This window comes from Trichosurus vulpecula, chromosome 7 (genome assembly GCF_011100635.1).
Source record: "Trichosurus vulpecula isolate mTriVul1 chromosome 7, mTriVul1.pri, whole genome shotgun sequence".
NCBI classification, from domain to species: domain Eukaryota; kingdom Metazoa; phylum Chordata; class Mammalia; order Diprotodontia; family Phalangeridae; genus Trichosurus; species Trichosurus vulpecula.
In genome coordinates, this window is record NC_050579.1 from 155,512,014 (window position 1) to 155,534,449 (window position 22,436).

Sequence of the window (22,436 nt, forward strand, 5' to 3'; positions counted from 1 at the left end):
AGTAAGTGACAGAATTTTATACCAGGTCTTCCTAACTCTAAGCCTGCAGCACTACCTACTTAGTCATGCTATCTCCATGAAATTCATATATGGCAGATCTTAGAATAAATTCATCAATTTCTTTTTATAAAATTTTAGTTTCCTGCCATGCCTTTTTGCATACTGCTCAATCAGGAGCTTGACTGACTGTAAGAACTATGACCCATACTGGAAAATCACATTCAAGCAGACAAGGACAGGAAAGGAGAGTGCAGGAATATCTCATGAGGGCCAGATTGACAAAGGCACCCTTACACTAGAAGTATTTTCTCCTATTCACAGTCCATGAAGCAAAAAGACAGGTATATGGGAAAGTAGAGAATGGTTACAGGACTAACTTGCCCCCATACTGCCCCACCCTTTTAAAAAAAATCCTGGATATTTTGATGTAAAGAAAGGATTTCCTAATACTCAAAGCTCTAGCAAAATAGAAGAATGGCTTCCTCCAAAGACAGAGTTCATTCTCATTGGAGGTCTTTAAGCAAAAGCTGATTAACCATTTATTAGGGACATAAAGAAGGATCTGTTGTTTAGATACTGGTTGGACTAGATGGACTCAGAGATCCTTTTCAACTCAGATTCTAAGATACTAGGAACTCTGCTACTGACCACTGGACTTGTAGTCAATCCATCAATCCATCCACTAGCTTTGCCTTGTCAGCAGTTAAAATGTATATTCTTTAGTCACAAAATCAAGATTATGATATTTTTTCTAGCAGGTCAAAGTTTCTCTGAGCAGGCAACAGCCATCTGCCACAAAAGCAACCTAACTCGATCTTATTATCAAGACCTATCTGAAAACATGTCAATAAAATATGGAGTATTGACTTTCCAAATGAGTCATTGTTTTCCTGTTAATATGTTTCAGGAATTGCATCGTGCAGTGAGCAAAATAAAGTAAAAACATGATTATAAAAATGGTTTTCCCTAAACCTCTAGGTTAGAGGTCTGGAAACCTCTGCCATAGAAAAGAGCAGCTATTTTCAAATTGAGACATTGGCAAAGGTTCCCTGTGAAAACCCTAGAAGCCAACCATTACAACACAATTTCTAAGAAACCTAGAAATATCTGAAGGATTATCCACAAAAATTTATCACTGTCGTATAGAAGTATTTATAACAGATGCCAGACAAAACTCTATGGATCAATTAAGTCTGTCTAGGATCACGTGACTTCAGGATTCAAATGAATGGAACTGACAGAACAGTCTGGTTTGTTACAAGAGTTAACGGCATTATTGTATTATTGTTCTGCGTGCAAATGGTCAATTCAATTTATATCCTGAGGCAAAATTTTATTAGGGAACCATCAATGTGACATCATCATCATCATGAGCTCATCGGATTATGGGAATATCAAGTGTGTCAACATAAGTTATTCTTTATGCTTCAATTTCTCCAGGAGAACTAATTTTTTTTCCAAACAAGACAGATCAGATGCTTAAAAAAACATAGTCACACATTACTGGATAAGATGGTCTAATGTGGAGGCATCACTACCATGCCCCAAATCCATCTAAAGTGGAACAATCTCTTCAACATAATGGGTTCCTGGTACTTTTTAAAAATACATTTTATTTTAACCTAATAGATACTTCCTAAGAACCGTCCATCCGGACAAATTGCTTCACAAAGTTTATTTCTTAAAAAGCAACTGATTTGCCAACACCTCATTGCTTAAAAAAGGGATGTGTCCTTTAGCCTGGATAGGATTGCAATAGCTTGCTGGTTGGTGTCACTGTCTCAAATCTCTTACCACTCCAGTCCATCCTATACTTCCCTATCAAAGTGTTCTTCCTAAAGCAAAGATCTAACCATGTTGACCTTCTCCATGAACTCCAGTGTCTCCCTATCACTTCCAGGATCAAGTATAAAATTCACTTTTGGCATACAAAGGCCTTCATAACCTGGCCTCTCTTATCTTTTCAGTCTTCTTATTCCTTACATGCCCCCAATGACAATACTCTCTGTAATCTAGTGACATTGGCCTCTCTATTGCTCCTCACACAAGAAACCCCCATCTCCTAACCTTGGGCATGCCTTCGATTTTCTCCCTCCTCAACTCTGTTTCCTGGCTTTCCTAGATACCTTCAAGTCCCAGCTAAAATCTGATCATCTACAGGAAGCCTTTCCCAATCTCCTTTAAAGCTAGAGCCTTCCCTCTGCTTTCTATCTCTGATTTATCATACATACACACACACACACACACATACATATATATACATACATATATACACATACACATATATGTATACATATATGTGTGTGTGTGTGTGTGTATATAATTTGTATATAGTTGTCTGCAAGCTCTCTTCTTCCATTAGATGGTGAACTACTTGAGAACAGCAACTGTCTTTTGCCTCTCTTTGTATCCTCTGTCACTTAGCACAGTGCCTGGCATGTAGCTGGTGCTTAATAAATGTTTATTGATGGTAATATGGGTACTGATATTGTATTAGATCACTTACAAGAAACATTAAATTTAAGAGAATAGGTGAGATCAGGATATGGCAATTCATTAATATCTGTGCTAGAAGGTCATATATTCTTTCATTTGATCTGGTTACAAAATCCCTGGCCAAGGTTGATCATTAACAAAACCATCATCTTGTTAAACAAAGCCAATGATATTGTAGTCTTGTCCCATACCCCGATATCCAGTCATTCTCCCCTAGTTTACTTTGTCTAACAGCAGGAACACAGGTGATCAAAAAAAAAATCCAGAATGCAATTACCCTTCTTCTCTACTCCTCTATAGAAAGGAGATTGAGTCTAGAGTTACAGAAACTAGATTTAAATCTGGCTTTGCCACCTATTATCTTTGTAATGTTGGTTCTGAGTTTCAGTTCCCTGACTTGCAAAAGGAGGGGGTTTACTAGATGACCTCTGAGGTCACTTTTGGTTCTAAATCTATGAATATGATCTTCTAGTCCTGGTTTCTACTTCCTTTCATAGCTAAGGACGTTAGCCCAAAATGATTAATGGTATATTTCCCTACTTCCTAGGATCATAGAATTTTAAGGTTGAAAGGGAATTTAGAGATGATCTAATTTAACTGAAAAACATTTGAAAATTCTGAACTCTCTCATTTTACACATAAGAATATTGAAAGCAGGAGATTTTAAATGACTTAACCAAGAAGTCAAGGTTTGAATTCAATGCTATAGTTACAATAAAAATTAACATTTGTGGTTGTATTCACAGTAAGTCCAATTTTATAATATATGCTTTGAAGACTAGAATTAGGAGAATCACTTCCAAGAACATTAGCACTGAATTCAAACTAATTTTGACCTCTTGAGCCCAAGAATTCTTTGAACTACTGATAATAATCTTGCCCAAAAACTTCTTTAGTAAGGAAATTCACACTGATGACTCAAACTGGATACTGGGGATCGATGCGGTCTAAGTTCACACATACACACACACACACACACACACACACACACACACACACACACACACACACACACACAAAACAACCAGTTATGACACTATCTGGACTACATCTAAACCATCATTTGTGTTTATTATAATTCAACTCTCAACTTTGTTGAGCTGTGAATAAAATTCAGTGGCTGCTACAGAAATACAAAAAAGGGACATAACAAGCTTTGTGAGTAAGGTATGCCATGGGGCAAATATTTTAGATACCACTTATGCTGATTTCAATATAAAGAGGTTGAAATACACGCTTTGAAATAGGAACATACACTTAAAGCAGCTTGAATAATTTGAAATCCTAGCTTTCTATGAAATCCTAACTCTTTTTCCATCTGGCACATCTCTTAATTATTCCAAAGTAATTGTCTGAGGATTCATGATACATGCTACCTACCTACTGACAGAGAGATGACAGACTCAGGGTGCTGACTGAAACAAATTTTTTTGGACGTGGCCAACTCTGGAATTTGTTTTGTTTGACTATACATATTTTTATGAGGGCTTTGTTTTTCTTACTTTTTTGTCAATGGGGGAGGAAGGAAGGGAAAAAAGAGAAGGAAGATTTTAATTAACTGAAAAAATAAAATTTAATTTAAAAAACAAATCTTGAAAAAAAAATCAAAGTAGTCCTTTGAGTATAAGTAATATCCCCCTTTCCCAGAATTTGTCGCTTAATGAAAATGCCCTGCATTTATCTATTAAGTAATTTCTGCATCTATCCAATGAAAAAAATGTATATTGATGTAAGTACTCTAATCCACTACTATACCAGAGGTGGGGATTTATTAAGGGGATTTGTTCTGTGAAGCTTGGGATTCAATCAAAGGGCTGCCCTTGAGGACCTAGAGGGCCTCAAGGCCACAGGTTCCCCACTCCTGCACTATGCCTTATTCATCCTTTATGAAGATTACTGCCCTCCCCAAAAGAAATGACTTCATTTTTTTTCACCTACAGTCATTATTTCAATTTTTAAAATAGCTTTTCAATTGACTGGATTTTTTTTGTTTTCTGTTTTCTTCTCCCTCCTTGGGGGGGGGGGGAGGGTATGTTAGGTTTTTGTTAAAGACCCAAAACCCACTGTGATTGGTTGTTTAGGAGATTCTGATGGATGCTTTGGCCTTGAGCTCAGATATTTTTAATTACAAGAGGCCCTGGAGTACAACCAGGAGAGTGTTCCAAAACAGCTTTACCTTGATATATTATTTGTTTCATCCACCAAGATTTTTACCAATAAAGTATCAACAGAACATTGTAAGGTAAGCCAAAGAAACACACTTACCAAGTGAACGTAAGGCACAAAATATCCGAAAAGTGCAAGTGGGATTCCAAAAGCCCATACTGAATAACCTTTAACCTTGAAGATGGAGAAATTAAAAACTTTTCTGGGAGGACTGAACTTTCTCCTAGAAAAGAGAAAGAATTTTTTCTCTCCTTTCTTGCCACTCTCTTTATGTTTGGCACTGGGATGAATGGGTTTGTAGGTAAAACCAGCCAGAAACAGGACAAACATGAAGATGCATAGGACTCTGAGTGTATCAAATAGGCCCAATTTATCAATCAGTACCCTTAAAAGTAAAGGGAGTAATATTGTGAAGATGCTGCTGCCAGCAGTGACGATGCCATTCACCAGTCCCAGGCGTTTCTTGAAATAATGTCCCAAAATGACCAACGATGGCTGGTATGCAAATGAGCAGCCACAGGCAAATATAATTCCATATGTGAGATACAGAGGCTCGATGGAGCTGTATGAAAATGAAAGAAAAGGAAAATAATTTTCACTATTGATTATTGTAATAACTGAAATATGCCCATTTTTAAAGTAAATGCAGGTTTCCCCTCAAAATTGTTGATGCTAAAATCGATGTATAGTATCTACAAGTACTATTGAGGTGAGGGGAAGGGAAGAAAAAAGGAAAAAAAAGAAGAGAAAAGAAAAGGTGGATAGGAAAGGAGAAGGAAAGAGAGAAATGAAGGGAAGTCCATTATTCTTAGGTACAGAATTTTACACTAAAAACAGTTTAATTCAATCTGAATGGATATAAATGCCTCTTGCCATAGGTGTGAAACTTTAAGACATAGTGATTCCACGAACTCAGGAAGACTACAGTATTTCACTTGAAATCATTAGAGTTCTTGGCAATTTGTAAATATTAAAAAATGAGAAGATGAAATCAGGCTCAATAGAGCCAAGAGTGATGATTTGTTTTTCCAAATAAATTCAATGAAAACAATCAAAATAGAATTCTTTTATTAGAACACATTTTGAGGGAAAAGATTTCAACACTGATGTTACTGCTATATATAACAAACATAAACTGGATTAAAACAGTCTGTCAGAGAGAAGCTTTACTACACTTCACCCCACCAATATGCCTCCAGAACATTAGCAAAGTTCTATGAATCAAACTTCACCCTACTTTATGTTGCTATTGGTTGTGCAAATAATACAACTGCATTAAAGATAAAATATAATGCCTAGTAATGGTTCTAGTTTATTAACTGTGAACCCATGAAAATCTTTAAAACATCTTAAAGTGTTCCAGGTAACACTGACAGACTGGCCCAAGCAAGCACATATTTTATAAAAAGTAAAATGATGTAAGATTTCTTGGAGTCTTTGAAATAAAGGTCAAGAATAAAAGGAATCCAGTGAATACCATTTACTTAGACTTAATAAAAGTTTAAAAGTAACAAAAGCAGAGTACATATTAGAAACTTAGAGGCTAAAGTTAATTGTTCAATTTTACTCGATAAACACCTATTACATGTGAAGTATTGTTGGGTGAAGTTCCTGGCAAAATGGAAAGACTAATGACAGCAATGGCAAAGTACTGGGATGATCACAAGGAACTCCAGAAGGATCAAAGTTAGTGATGTGTCTCAACCTTCCTTCCATGTCCCTTCCCAAGTACGTTCAAGCCTGCTTCGAAACACTTGCTCCCACAAGCTTTTCTTAATATACCTTACCCTACAATGGTCATTCCTTTACTCTATGTTATTTGTTCATTCAACAAATATTTAGTGAGCAAACCATTCCTCCAGGAAATAAAAAAGAAATATTTTATTTTTTAAAAAACATTGCATGGCCTCAAGAAGTTAAAAACCTCATTGGTGAAATAAAACTAAGACAACTAGAAAATAATATTATGAGAAGACCTCATTAATTTAGCATCAGAGAATAAGCTATCCATCTAGGTAAATTTCTCTAAATAACCAAGACTTGAGATTCTTAGGTGCTGACTTTTTCAAGTCATTTTGGCTAGAAATTTAAAATGCATTTTCAAATGTTGTCCTAACTTTCTTAAGCAGAAACACACTGAATATAATATATATTTTCTGGGTCACTAAGGGGTATCGTCATGAACTCAACTGTCTGCTGGTCTCTACTGTACCATTACTGTAATGGAGCTAAGCCTTCAGTTATATATCTCTAGCAGAGCCTTCCCCCACTGCCTCTTGTATCATGACGCTTACTGAATCAGGACTCATTTTTACACACACTTCTACATCAATAGCCTTTCGGTAAAATTCATGGGTTTTGAGACAACCATTTTTCTTGTTGAGGCTGGGAGCAGGGAGAGGAGAGACACACACATCGGGATCTGTAGCTGAATTCTGGATGGCTGCCATTGAAATCCAATAGCTAAATGAACTATGAAAATGGACTATAAAACTAAACACAGCTATGTGGTATTTATTAATAATGAAAGAAGTGTAGAGAAGAAAAAATTTTTTGTGGACTGGGTTAGTCAAGAAGGATAAACTAATATTCCCAGCAAGGGAAAGGACATTCAGCATGCATAGTAAGGCAGCTAGATGGCTCAGTAATATGTAGTACCAAGCCTGAAGTCAGGAAGACCTGAGTTCAAATCTAGCCTCAGACACTGGGTGTCTGGGTGACCCTAGGTAAGTTACTTAACCTATGTCTACCTCAGTTTACTCAACTGTAAAAATGGGAATAAGAGGACCCACCTCACAAGATTGTTGTGAAGATCAAATGAAACTGTAATTGTAAAATGCTTAGCATAATGTTTCATAAAATGCTTAGCATAATGTACATAAAAGGCCCTATATAAATCTTAGCTATTACTATTTAGAATTTACCAATACAATTTATATGAAATTTTATGCAATACTAATTTGTGTTGATTTAGAACAATTTTCCAACGATACCATAAGGTGCTTGACTGCACAGATAATGATGCTGAACTGTTTTGCATTCTTACTCCTCTAAAGCCCTTAATACAGCTATACATGTACAGGTATATGCACTCACATGTCTGGTGAATTACAATTAAAAAAAGCAATGCAAATGGAAATTTGAAAGCTACTAGGAAAAAAGATCAATGAACACATCTAACAGCATACAGCAGTGATAAAAATGCAATGCTGTATAAATACTAAGAAGTAATAAATTCAGGAGGCAATGCCAACAGGGTAATTTTGTCATTTCCTTGTTATATTTAACACTTTAAAAAATAATATAACAAGTTCTCAATTTCATATACCATCCTCTTTTTTTGTCCTTTGTATATCAAAATGTTTCTATTTGTTGATGAATGTTAGGTTTAGAAAAAACATTAGAAAAGTGATATATTTACACAATTATTTATCTCAGGGAACTGTTCAGAACTATAGTCTATAATTCCATCTCTCCCCATATCTTATCCTCTCCTCTTAGTCCTCTCTGAGACCTCCAATTTCTCTGCCCTACACAATTCAGACTATGAGCCCTGCTCCCGCTTCATTTTCCCCTCTTCCCAATCTCGATCCTATAGTTAACAATTCAATTCTACACTACCCTCTCCTCTTGAATCTCTAGTCCCTACACCCTATTGTTACTCATCCTTGGACAAAACCCTAGCCCTGGATTACTCTCACGATTCATTTTTTTTCACTCCTACTCACTTGCTGCTGCAAACAGGGTTAGGGAAAGGATTAGAGAAAGTCACACACTACACGTGAGGGAGAGCACTAGTAGTTGAGGAAGATCAAGAAAGGCTTAGTATAGAAAGTGATTCTTGAATGAAGAAAGGTATTCTATGAGGTAGATGTAAGGAGAGAGTATATGCCTGGCATGATGGTGCTTGCTACAAAAATAGGAAAATCTGGAGTATCTAACCTCAACTAGGTCCTCACTGCAACAAAGATGGTAGTACTAGTAGTACTAGTAGACAATGACAATAACAATAACAAAAATAGCTTATATTTGTACAGTACTTACTATATGCCAGGCTATATGTGCTAGGCTTTTTATAATTGCTATATCATTTGATCCTCACAATAGCCTTGCGAGGTAGGTATTATCATTATCCCTGTAATAGCAAGCAGAGTGGGACTTTTTGTTGTCTTTTGTTTTGGAATGCTTCTCAGCACTAAGGCAATCAAGTGCCTTTGATTGAGTCTTGCCTTTGTTTGTAGGAAGGTCCACACCCTTTTGCTAGTTAGGTAATGGGAGGTATGAAACCCTCAAGAGGTGTGAAGTGCACTGACCCTGAAGAAGTGTATATATACTCTGAGGTTAGCATTTTGTTTGGGGCTCACTCATTGGAAGAGTGTTGGTGTGGAGACTCTGGGTAGCCATTAAGGAGTCCCTGGCTTTGAAAATCCAGATGTTGGTGCTTCTCTCTCTGGTAACTACGTATGTATATCTTTGGTCAGACAGCTAGAAGCCTATCTGTTGATTTGTGTTATTTGCTCTGTTTATATTTTCTCTGTTTGTAATTTCTGTTTGTATTTGCTCTGAAGTTCAGGTCGCTGACTTTATCCCCGGAACTAAGTGAATGATGTATGTATGTTTAATTAAAGTAAGATTGTAAACCCCTTAAAGTTGCTTTCCTTAGAAAAACAGATCAAAGAACCTGTGCTAGTAGCCCTCCTGTGTGCTGCGTATTATTGGCCTTACACAGCCACAGTACAATCCCGATTTTTACAGCTGGGACAACTGAGGCAGAAATAGATTAAGTGACTTGCCCAGAGTCACATGTGCCCTACAAAAAGTAAAATGTTAATCCCTTTTACTCTTAAATAATTGATTCCCTATCTCTTTCCCAACAAAAGCTGTTCCAAACTTCCCTTTCCCTCATCAAGCCTCCCACACCTCCTTTCCCATGTGCTATTAGCAACTGAGGACATTTGCCATGAGTTTTCTCTTTTCCCCTTCTCTTCATCCCAAAGCTCCCTGACATCATCCTCCATTTTCTCTTCCTTTCCTCTAGTCTCTAATAAAACAATAGCCCTTCTCCTTGCCAAAGCTACCCCTTCTATAGCTATCCTTAATCCTAACCCAGCTTGTCTTCATTTAGCACTCTGCCCCTCAATTATCAGCCCCCTTCTAAAATTTTCAATCTCTTCCTATCTACTAGTTCCTTTTCTATTGCCTTCAAACATGCCCAAGTCTTCTCTATTCTTAAAATATTTTCACTAGACCTTACCATCCTCTCAAGCTAAAAAGGTGTCTACTCTTTTTGCTGCCATGTTTATCGCTCCAACACTTGCAATCTAACTTCTGACATAAACTGAAACTACTCTCTCCAAAGTAAACAAGAATCTCTTCATTGATAAATTTGGGAGGCTAATTTTTTTTCTCCCTCTAAATCCTTCTTGACCATTCTGCTGCTGTTGACCATCCTTTCCTCCTGGACACTTTCTTCGGGATTTTGTGACATTACTCTTCTGGTTTTTCTCCTCATCTAACCACCCAATAATCTCCTTTGATAGCTCATCAACCTGATATCACTCTTCAAAACTGTGGTTATTCCCAAATACTTTGTCCTCTTGTTGACCTAATTAGCTCCCACAGGTTTAATTATAATCCTTAGGCAGATGGCTCACAGATGTATAAATCCAGCCCCAGCCTTCATCCTGAGCTTCAGTTCCACATCACCAACTTCCCATTAGGCACTTCAAACTGAATGTTTCAGAGGCATCTTAAACTCAGCATGTCCAAAACAGAACTCATTATATTTCTTCCAAAAATTCCCTTCTTCCAAATTTTCCTATTTCTGTAGAAATGCCAGGCATGTACTTTCTTCTTACTTCATCTTACAGAATCTCATTCAAGAATCACTTTCTATACTAAGCCTTTCTTCATCTTTCTCAACCGCCAGTGCCCTCCTTCATTCACTACATTGTATTTATTTTTAATTTATTCCATATATAATTATATTCTTACATGTTGTCTCCTCTAATAGAATGTAAGCTCCCTGAGAGTGGGGATCATTTCATTTTGTTTTGTTTTGTTTTTACATCCCCAGAATCTGGAATAGTATCTGGCACATACAGTGCAGTAAACATTTAATAAATACTATAGCATGATAAATTGTCACTTAGTCATCTTACATGTGAAAAATATACTCTAAATAGAAGAAATATTACTTTCTTTGGTATAAAGAAACATCTGCTTAGATATTTAGAACGTTTCTTTAGAGTAGAAATTGCTTCATTTTTTATTTTGGGGCACCAAGCACAGTGCCTAATACATCCTAAGTGCTTAATAAATGATTGCTGAATTGAATTTTAGAAATCTTGTTAGAACTGAGGAATTTGAAAGTAAGATGCTGTCTAAATCCAAGATACTTGGTATTATTCTATTTCTCAGACATATCTTTTGATTTAACACCATAAAAACATTATAGGTATTTGCCCACGTACATTATAATAATCTATTATTCACATTATTAACTTTTACATCTCCCCTCATTTTTCTCCTAATGATTTAAATTCATCCAGCTCTTCCCAGAATCAGAACTAGGTAGGGAAAGGCAAGGCAAGCAGTCAGGCAGGCAGTCACCAAGGGTACAACACACAGGAGGGTGCAGCACTTTTTAATATTATTTTTTTTAAATGCACATATTTTAAATGCCAAAAAGAATTCTACTCTCCATGACACACAGGGATTTTCTACTAAGTCAAATCACCCGGATAGCTTAAAGCCTCTAGGGAAAAATAGTACACTGAGGTTTTAATTTTAAAACCTGGCCAATGTCATACATATGCCTTTGTCCCAGCTCTGAACCTTCTTCATAGGTCTTTTCCAACCTTTAATAATTTTTGTGGCTCTCCTCTGAAATCTTTCCAAGCTTTCTTTTTATTATTATTATTATTTAAGAAAAGTTTTACTAATGCCTTGATATTTGGGCAAAGTTATTACGATGGGTGTGAAAGGCAGACAGACACAGTTACAGGCTATAGAAAAGCAAAAAGGGCTTTATACAATTAAAATATTAAACCATCCTCTGGGATTTTGGTGGATGACTAACAAATCCATAAGAGAAATTAAATCTGGAAGATTAGATCCAGTACGAGCACCTACAACATCACTGGGAGTAGAACTTTAATTCGTTCATTTTTTTCTAGTAAATCTCTCAGCTCTTTCCAAAGAACAAAGCTCTCAAACAATAATGATTAATTTAATTTCAAAGTCTTATAAAACGCTATCATGAAGAATGTAGGTAGAAGAAAAACATATGTTAACTTAGATTTTTGGGAGTTTTACTCAGGAAACATTCATATTATTTTACCTGAACTAATTATAAGATCTATGTGCATCCCGAATACGGAATTCAAAAAAGGTTTATGATTCATAAGTTTTGCCAGTGGAAACAGTTAAAAGTGAGCACATACATTACTATTCCTACCAAATGATCTTCCCCATAAGTTATATTTATAATAAAGCCATGAGGAAAATGTTCATTACACTTGCTTATTACATATTAAGGGACAGAACAAGGAGATCTATAGATCTGATGGCTTAGCATCCACCTTATTGTACTTACATAGTTTTCATAAAACAACCAATACATACTACATCCTCCCAACGTTCATGGCAATGCAGTAATGATATAAGATCCTCCAAGGAGAACCAAGGTAACTGGAAACACATGAAATACTGATTGACTTAGTAATAAATGCTACATTAAAACCAAATAGCATTATACATTATCTTTTCAATGAGCTTCAGCATGAGAAACTAACAGTAGAAACAAATGTGGCAATCCTGAGAATTCCTTGAGGTCTGGGAGATGTGTCAGCAGGCCATCGGCCTAGCTTACCACTCATCAAAAACCATGCCCAGAAGAAAGGGCCTTCTTCAATTCAGGGGAAATTAAACCAAACCTGGATATGACTTGCTGAAATCAAAAGATGACAGCATAAATATTGAGTGGAACTGATAGTCCTGGTGGCAGCAGTTAAGAAATGGATTTTGGATTAGGCTGATTTACACAGCTCACTTTATTAAATTGTTTTGAATTTTAAAATGCTTCATTATATTTTTTCAGAAATAACTACAAAGATTACATAGTCTCATACAGTTTAAAGACAAAAACTGGATGCTGAGTGAGTAGATGTCACCCCAGGAGCAAAATTTAAGAAAGGTAGTCCTTGGAGTAGAATGGCACCATGGCTCTGGCAGCTGATACAAAGGAATGAAACTGGGAGAGCAAGTAGGGGCACTCTGCAGTTGGCCAGTGGACAGAAGAGTGTCCCATTCTGAGATGCACTCTAGACTCCATCGTTTATCTTCCACTGCTCGTGCCTCTGTCTTCATAAACGGTCATTTCAATAACATGAAGTCCTCTCTCAATTGGGTCTATCAGAAAGAGGCCCTATGGAACGTAAATCTTCTGTTTCTGAATACATTTGGTGATTTTCTTCAGAACCTTCTCATAATAAATTTCTGTGCACAAAAAGATAGTATATGACATCAAACAAGCTAAACATCCTTCGAAGTAAGATTGCTCAAACTGTTCTGCTTCTACATAAAGGTTGTTTACAGCATGAACTGTTTCTTCAAACTGCTGCCAGTCAATCTGGTTTTCCAACTCAGCAGGGAGCTTGGTCTGGAACTGGCAAAGGGTGACACTGCTGTATGTATGTATGTATGTATGTATGTATGTATGTATGTATCTCTGGATGAAGACCTTGCCAGTCTTGGGCACCTGCTGCAGCCTCATGTTGGGTGGCCCAAGCCAGGCCACTCTATGCTTCCTCATAGCCCTCCAGCCAGTGTTACGCAGCCCCAAGTTTTCTTCATTCCTCAGTTGTGTAGCTTAGAACTGGACTCAATATTCTAGTAAAAGGGATCCAATCTAAATAAACTGGCTTTGTCTCCGCTGATTGTGGATTCAGTTACTCGTAATTTCCCTTAAATCAGATTTCATACTATGATTAATTCTGCTGGCTCAATTAAAATGTACCAGTATTGTTCATTCATGGAAATTGTAGTTTTTCCTCCATTATTTTAATACTTGAAGGACTTATGACTGCATGGGTGTGGATTCTCCATCTATTAATATAGACTGCCACTCTTGTTATATACTTCAGTATATATCTTCATGTATGGCTGTGGCTAGAAAAATTCATCACCATGTAGCTAACCTGGTAATAAGCCAAATAACAAACTTTTCTCTACTGAATCCTGGATAACTGATGCAATAGTCCATCACTTAAAGCCTTTCCAAATGGACAAAACCTTCCAGAGCTTATGCTCTGCTGATGTTGCCTTTGAGAACTCAGAACCACTGTCATGCCTCTCTGAGGCATTATTATTATTATTAGATGAAACCTCCAATTAAAAAAATAACCTTCATGGGGAAAAAGGCATCATTACAAAAAAATGGGGAGACTGCCTTGTGGCTCTCAGATTTGTTTCAATATAGTGCTCCTAAAAAACAAAAAGAAAAGACACTGCTGACTGATTCTTAATACAATTTTCCCTGAACATTTTCTTCTGTACTAATTTATTTTTCCTTCTTAGCATGAATAGGTTGTGTTTATTCATACTGAGCTTCATTCCAGGTTGTTTCTGTTCATTTCTTCAATATATTCATTGACCATTTCAAATTTTAACCCCCTCATCCATGGTACAATGCCATCCCACCTGCGGTTGGAGTAACTAATGAACACACTTCATACACCATATTAAATAATTTATGAGCCTGACAATCACACTCTTAAGAATGATACTTGCTTTGTCACTCCCTAAAATGATTAATAGCCCAATTATAACAGCAATTTCCCAAGTATGCTCTCCAGTTTATAATAATAAGAATTCAAAGAACTGCTGCCTTAGTTAAATTGCTATTTTTAAAAAAAAAGGTTGGTATCCACCCACCTTTCATTATTTGCTTCACCCAATTTTAACTCTGATTTGAATCAGAAAAGCAAGGTAACAATATGCTTTTGCTGCCTTCTTGAACATTTATGAATATACCCAAAAAATGCAAATCCCAAAAGGATCTCTGATCTACTGTTGCTAAGGAAGAAATTAGTTACTTTAGGATATCAAACAGTTCTTGACAATCAAATATGAGGAAACAAAATCCTTACCTTACAAAAGAACTAGACATAAGTCCAATGAACCCTACAGCAGCCCCAGCAACAGCTGTTTTACGACATCCAAATATATCTGTGAATACGCTCACTATAGGACAGCAGAAAAAAATCATCCCCATGGACAGAGAACTCACCCAAGCTGTAAAAGAGAGGAAAAAAGAAGGTAATAAAATAGATCAATGGTATTCACCAATATTTCAGCATATATAATTAAATAATAATATGGAAAATCCTTTCCAGTTCGGCCTGATTAGAAGAGATACTAAACTGAGTAAATGAAAAGTCTAAATCACAGATAACAAAGTGTGACTTAATAGTAAAATAGTTACAGAAGTATTTTATTGTTCACATGTCAACCATCTGTATCTATAAATGTGGGCTTCTATAATAGACAGTCTATTCTCTTGTGTAGGTTAAACATTTTCCCTGTAATTGTAGTACTACTAATCTACATTGTCTTTGATAGCCAGAGACTTTATTAGGAGTTTTCATACACAAGACAAGCAGCAGAAAAGACACATATAAGGGGAGTAGGGAAGAAAGAGACACTGGCTCAAGTAGGGTAGAGGAGACAGACAGAGGAGACAGACACTAGCAGAAGGTTTCTGCAGAGATAGCCTTTGGTGTAGAGGGCAAAGCTGAGTTACAAGGGAGGACAGCCTGCCATCTGGCAGCTTCCTATTTTAATTAATTGCTAAGCTCAATAGTTTCTATACCACTGAAAGTTTATAAATTCTCTAAGTACCCTCTAAATTTGGCACCCTGACACAAAGTCAAAGTTGGGCACCCCATAATTGTTGATAACAAGTACTAATCTGTGCAGACCAGAACAAAACAAACAAAAAATGGAAATCAAACCCAGGGTAATTAGTGGGAAAGGGATCTCACTGGCTGTCAAATGTAAATTTTATTCTGAGAATCTAAGAATTGAGCCTAGATGAACCCCATTTTGTAAAGAGAAGAGATTGGATTAAATGATTTCTCAGATCTGCTCAAGTTCTTAATCCTATGATTATGACACTAACAAAAGATTTGTTTAGTAATGCTAAATTTTTGCCCATATCCTTGCCATACAGTCAAAAATTCCCAATTAGTAGAATCAAACTAATGGGGTTTAACATGTTCATAACATTTTTTAAACATTTTATATTTTTCCAAGTAATTTTAATATCTTCTTAAACTACACATTTATTCAATCAATCACACTTTAAATTCTTTTTCTCCCTCACCAGAAGAAAAAAAGAGTGAAGAGCAGCTACAACCTGAAAGGGCAGACAGCAATGAGGTTACAAAATATGAAAATGTCAGCTCCAGTACAATGGCTTCACTCTTCTTCCTTTACTGTTGGTGATAAGGAGAAGACAATGAGGTAGGAAAGATCAGAGTAACTAAAGCAGCTCCATCCCCAGGCCAAGATACAAATTCTAATTTAAGAGGGACATAAAAAAAGCCCCACATCCTTGAAAATGTTAGATGTCACATTCAGATTTCACTAACATTAATTTATAATAAATGAATATTCACTCTAAGGAAACTAGAACTTAAAATATAAGTATTGTAAGTAAGATGTAGGAGATGTGATGTTAGAATTAAGTGAAACACTGAAATTTGTCAGTGGGTTGCATGAAGAAGTCTAAGATGTTAGATTATTCAAAAATGTCATGCTGCTTTTGGGAGAGAAAAAAACTCCCACACAAATCTTAATAACTCCTTTTGTTCCATTTACTCCTATGCAAGAAGAATTAAAGGTTTGTGTGCTCTGCAGTCAGAGATAATTATTTGCAATGAGAAAATTTAAATCTGAAATTTTCATCTGATTAATAATCTGCCAATGTAAGTCAAAAACTAAAAAAAAAAACAAAACAACAACAACAAAACCAAGAAAGCACTGGTGACCCTCAGTTCTACTCCCTAATCGCAAAATAAACACACATACCTGCACATCATTCAGGGTCTCAAAGTCACAAAACACTACAAATCTGATACAGCTTTTAACACTCCCTTATGTCTTTTGTGAAGGATTCTGATTCATTGCACAAATAAGCCCTGTCTCCTACTTGGTAATAATCCTGCCTAAATTTAAACTTCAACTCCCAGAGTCCTGTGCTACTTTACAGAATAATCAACAAAAAGTACCAGAGATGATATAGCAACAAGGTTTTTGTTTGTTTGTTTTTAACCAAATCAGAGTTTGTATTGTACAATTAATTTTACACCTTGAATTGTAATGACTAGGCTTCATCTTTCTATTTGCCCACTCAATCTTCCTTTCTATTTGCTCCCAAGGTTCTGAGCTTCGCCATCATGTTTGACTCTTCTTGCCAATTCTCCTTTTGCAATATTTCTTAGACTCATCTCATTCCTACTGTACTGCCTGCAAGTCTCCATGATTTCAATTTCTATTTCTCTCTTCCATCTTCCACATCTGGCAGACTAAGTGCCCTCCAACTCTGCCTTCATCATGACATTCCCATGCTTTAAAAATTATAGTGGCCCTCTTTGCTTTTGGATCAAAACTCAATTCCTCAGTGTGACTTCAATTGGCCTTCCTGATTCCCAAGACAGTTTTCTATCCTATAGCATGCTGTCTTTCAAACAAAACAAAAGCTGTATTGTGAGGAACTCCAAAACACTAAGATTCTGAATAATTTTTTTCCCTTATCAGACCCTGCTCAAATCCTTCCTTAGTTTATCCCAAGCAGGGCATAACATCACCCTGCCTCCTGAAAGATTTACCTCCCTTAAGAGCAAACCAGGTGGTAAATTTGGATTTTGAAGGACTTTTTATACATAGGAGGCAAATAAAGAGAGCTGACACTCTACGCAGTAATTAAGCAGATTAGCTGCTATCAATAGTGAGTGGTGATACTAAAGTACTTAAATGAGGCATGTTCTTCTCTACAAACTTGAAAGTCAGATTTGCTGTGGATAATTAATGGAGAATTGATTACAATTCTTTTTGCCTGGTTTTTTTTTTTTACTTTTATCTACTACAGGTCCCAGATATCTTTGCACTATAACATCTGTACAGTTTTGTTGCATTATCTTTAGCTGAGAGGAAGCTGTAGATCGTAATACCAGGACTGAAGTGCCTAAAATTTGCTTAGGAACATCCCAGCAATTACTAGGTTCTCATTCTGGTGCCCAACTAACAGCTAGTAAGATTTGTACATTTGCCATCATTCTGTTCCAAAACCAATGGTTTAATTTACAGAATGACTAAATCCCCAAGTACATCAAAATAGTCTATTTGGAACCTGGAATATATAATCATTTTTAGACAGTACAGCAAATCCAAATAGACACTCCATAGAATTACCAGGACAAAAGGCGTAAGATGGAGGTAAGGCCACCAAAATTTTGTCTTGGGAGGAGGAGAGTGAGGTGTTGTCTTCCTTGGTAAGGTCATCTCTAATGAGTTAACCTCTTACAAAGTGCTTCATGACCCTCTGAAGTCTGTTCTCTGATTTGTTTGTCAAGGCTACATTTTACAGGAGCTAAGGTCTTGTTATTCAAAAAGAAATGTAAAACATGAAAAACAGGAAATGTTTCCAAAGTCTTTTCCCTTCAACTCCAGCTTATTTTTTTTTATCACAAACATTCCTTTAAAATGCTGCAAAATCACAATCATCACCTCTCACATACTCAGGACCCAAAATGTTTTCAATTACTGTAGGAACAATTACACTTATAAAATCTTCAAATAAAGAGAAGAAGCCACCTATTGTGCCTAATACTATGCTCTACATACAACAGATCCTAAACATGTATTGCTGACAGCTGAGAAATGCTTATCTTTTTGGCTAAAAGACCAGAAGTGCCTCCAACCTATGGTCCCATTTCAGTCTACCACTCAGGTACACCATGGTTATGACTGTACTGGGCACAAAAACAGGTTCAGCCCCATGGGTTCAACTGCCAATAAACCTGGTTTTTAAAACTGCCAATGGGGAAAGAAAAGAATGATAGTGCCTGGTTAACATATGAAGACTTGTATCCATGATCTCTTCCCAAGGTCTCCCCATACTGCGTGTGACCTCAGTTTTATCTCAATAAATTCAGCTATTTTGCCTCAGGAAGCTGAACATACGGGAGGACTAAATAAATCCCTCCAGAAGGCCAGGGTTGTCATTTCAAACACACATACTCACACACACACACCACTTCAGTAATAAGAGAGTTTCATTAGGACTGCTTTAGACACTACAGGGTGGTAGCAGCAGTGGCTTCCCCTTCTTACAGATGGTGGTATTAAAGCTTGGGGTGAAAATTGTCAACAAGTCATGCCTATCTCAATTGCTGAGTCTTCTAGTTTCATGTTTACAATTGCCAAAGAAAACAAATGAGGGTGATATGATTTTTCTTTGCTTCCAACCTCCCATTCACAACACAGCCTCTAATGGAAAGCTGCTTTGCTCTCCACATTTATTAATACTCACACGAAAGTAAACCAAAACCAGACATTTTCTAACCTCTCTTCCATCCAACCTAGACATAGGAAAAACACATGGTACAGAACTGGTATTTATACCAGGTGGGGAATTCAGCTAGAGGGAAACCTTTATACCAAAATTATATAAACAAGGCAAAAGAAAATACTTTCCAAATATTACTCTTTTTTGGTTAACATTTCTCCATTTAGAAGTGGTCTGACTTAAGGAAAAATATAGAAAAAGGAGGAAAAAACATTTTATTCATATTTGAATACTGGAACAACCAACTATTCTCTGCCTTCAAATAAAGGGACCAGTTGTTTGTTTTTGGTTGTTTTTTTTTTTTAATGGCAAGAGTCAGTGGCAAAATTTTTAATTTTGCATAGGGGATTCCCCTTTCCAAAACACCTTTGCCAAACATCCATGATGCTGTCGTCTTCTTTTAGAACTCCTCATTAGTATGGCTTCTCCCTCATTAGTATGGCTCAGTGCAAAGATCACTGGCTCTGAGGTCAGAGGACTTGGGTTCAAATCTTAACCTCTAATGCTATCTATGTGATCTTAGGCAAATCATTTTAGCTCCTTAGACTTTTAGGTTCCCCATCTGCAAAACAAGGTGGTTGAAGTACCTGGCCTCTCAGATCCCTTCCAGCCATAGATTTATGATACTGTAATAAAAACGATTATGATGAGATAAAGATGAGTTTGTATAAACATATGATTGCATATTGAGTTTGGAATTTTGGCTAGAATGTAGTATATGAAGGGGAATAATGTGAAGTTACTGGAAAGGCAGGTGGGAGACAGATAGCAGAGGGCCTTGAATGCCAGGCTAAGAAATTTGTATTCTATCATAGAGGAAATAGGACACCACAGGAGTTTTGGAGTAGTAATGTAAGTTGGTCAGACCTGTCCACTTTTTGGTCGTACAATTAGTCTGAGACTTAAAACTAGGAATACGGGTAGTGGAGCTAAAAGGGCAAAAGAGAGTAAGTAAACTGTATCTAAAGCAAAAGCAGTCAAAACAAATAATCACAAAAAGTTGTAAGTGATGACGTCTGGGATTTAGGCTACAATAGTTTAATACAGGGGCAAAAAAAAGGGCATTGAACTAGATAGAGTCTTAATTCACTACCCACAGTTACTGGGGTGTGCAGTCTTCCACCTTCTCTGAAGTCTCTTCAGCCAGAGCGCTGCCACCAGTTGGGTATTCTCACTGTTTTTCAAGGCAAAAACCAACTAAGCAGCTGCTGTCATCCATTTAACTTTTCATAAAAATGTACCACTAGCAGCTGCCATGTGGAAGCATAAAAACTCTGATTGTTAAAGCTGAAAGAGTGCTTAGCGATAACCTGCTCCAAATGCCTTCTATTACAGATGAGAAAACTTAGGCACAGGGAGATTAATTAAGTGACTTGCCCAAAGTCACAAATTAACTCTTGGCAAGAGATGGGATTCAACCCCAAATACAATGTTCTATCCATTACAAACATATTCTTTTCCATGATGTTATGTAGCTCCAGAGGGCAGAACTGGAACCAATAGGTAGAAGTTATAGGGCAACAAATTTCAACACAATAGCAACAATTTCTTGTTGAAAAAGACAACGTTTCACAAGACTGTAAGCTCCTTGAGGGGAAGGACTGTCTTAAGCACCTCTGTACTCCCTACTGTAAAAGTGATACAGCACCTTGCAATCAATATAGCAATCTTGATTTACTGGAGTTAGGCAATAAGTAGGCATTTGGTAAATGAATAAGTGAATGAATAACAGAAAGTCCTGGATGACAAAGTAATGAATTATCTGTAATTGGAGGTATTTAAGCAGAGGCTGGAAGAGATATTGTAGGTGAGTTTTCTGTCCTATAGATGTCTTCTAGGATCCTTTCCCAGCTAAATACTCTAAGATATAGTAGCACGTTATAAATTTTTGCCCTGGTTCTGCCACTAATGAGCTATACAGCTTCAAATTTAATCTGTGTCTCAGCTCAGTCATCTGTATAATGGGGATAGTAATGCTTATTCTACCTACTTCACAGGTATTTTAATGAACAAATGAGAAAAGGGATAATAACAACAACAATAGCTAGTATTTATATGGTGCTTATAAAATGCTTTACAAATATCTCATTTGATCCTCAACAACTTGAGAAGACAGGTTCTATTATTCTCCCCATTTTACAGATGAGAAAATTGAAACAGCTAGATATTAAGGGGCTAACCCAAGGACACACAACTAATGTCTGAGGCAGGATTTCAACTCAGATGTGCTTGACTCCAGCTTTAACAGTCTATCCAGTGAACTATCTAGCTGTCTCAATGGATTTTCACAATGGATGTGAAAACACTTGCAACAGAACAAAGGGCTATAGCAACCCAAGCAATTACATTTTAGATATCAAGTGTATAGGACAGTCACAATAATGGGAAACCGTATGAGACATGGAATGAAGGATGGATCTGGAGTCAGAGGACCTGAGTTCAAATTCTGCCTCTGTCACTACCTTGGAATGACCTTCCCTGGGCCTCAATTTCTCATCCATAACGTAAGAAGGCTGGACTTAAAAAGGCCTCTGAGGTTCCTTTTCCACTTCTAGATCTATAATCTTATAATAAGGGAAATGTAAACCTTTATCTCAGGAAAGATTTACAAATAGTGGTTGGCAACTGTCAAACCACAATTCAAAGTTCTCTTTAGGATTTCAAGGGAGGATAAAGACCTTAAAGTCTATTTTTCTCTATGCACTGAGCATATCAGAAAGAAAGAAAAAAGGAAGGAAGGAAAAGAGAGAGAGAGAAGGATATCCATCTTCCCACCATTTCAAAGATGAAATTTAAAACGTGTTGGTTTAATAACAAGAAGTACATAATACTGCACAAATCCAAGAGATTACATACTTAAAAGACAGTCAATATTAAATCAATGTTGGACAACTTAATCCAGCCACAATTTAATCTTTTGATCACATTCTTTATGTTATTTAAGGCAACTCTTTTTATCAAATACCTCAAAACCTCAGGGTTCAAAAAAGAAAAAGATCTCAGTTGATAAATTTTTAGAGAACATTTCATTTTTAAAAACTCAGGAAATCAAACAATCAACAAGTATTTATTAATAACTACTGTTTGTAAACTATTCACTTGAAGGAAGGATGGGTGAGTGGTGAATATCAAAGAAATCTAC

The 22,436-nt window shown here is 36.6% G+C and overlaps 1 protein-coding gene across 1 annotated transcript in view; it reads right to left on the minus strand.

Moving 5' to 3' along the window:
- The window catches only part of SLC16A10 (solute carrier family 16 member 10), a 136,025-nt gene that overhangs the window by 55,875 nt on the left and 57,714 nt on the right, over window positions 1-22,436 (minus strand). The window contains exons 2-3 of the mRNA XM_036767288.1: window positions 14,814-14,958; window positions 4,762-5,224 (exon numbers count right to left, since the gene is read on the minus strand). Coding sequence (XP_036623183.1) covers window positions 4,762-5,224; window positions 14,814-14,958 — 608 coding nt within the window. The remainder of the gene's footprint in view (window positions 1-4,761; window positions 5,225-14,813; window positions 14,959-22,436) is intronic.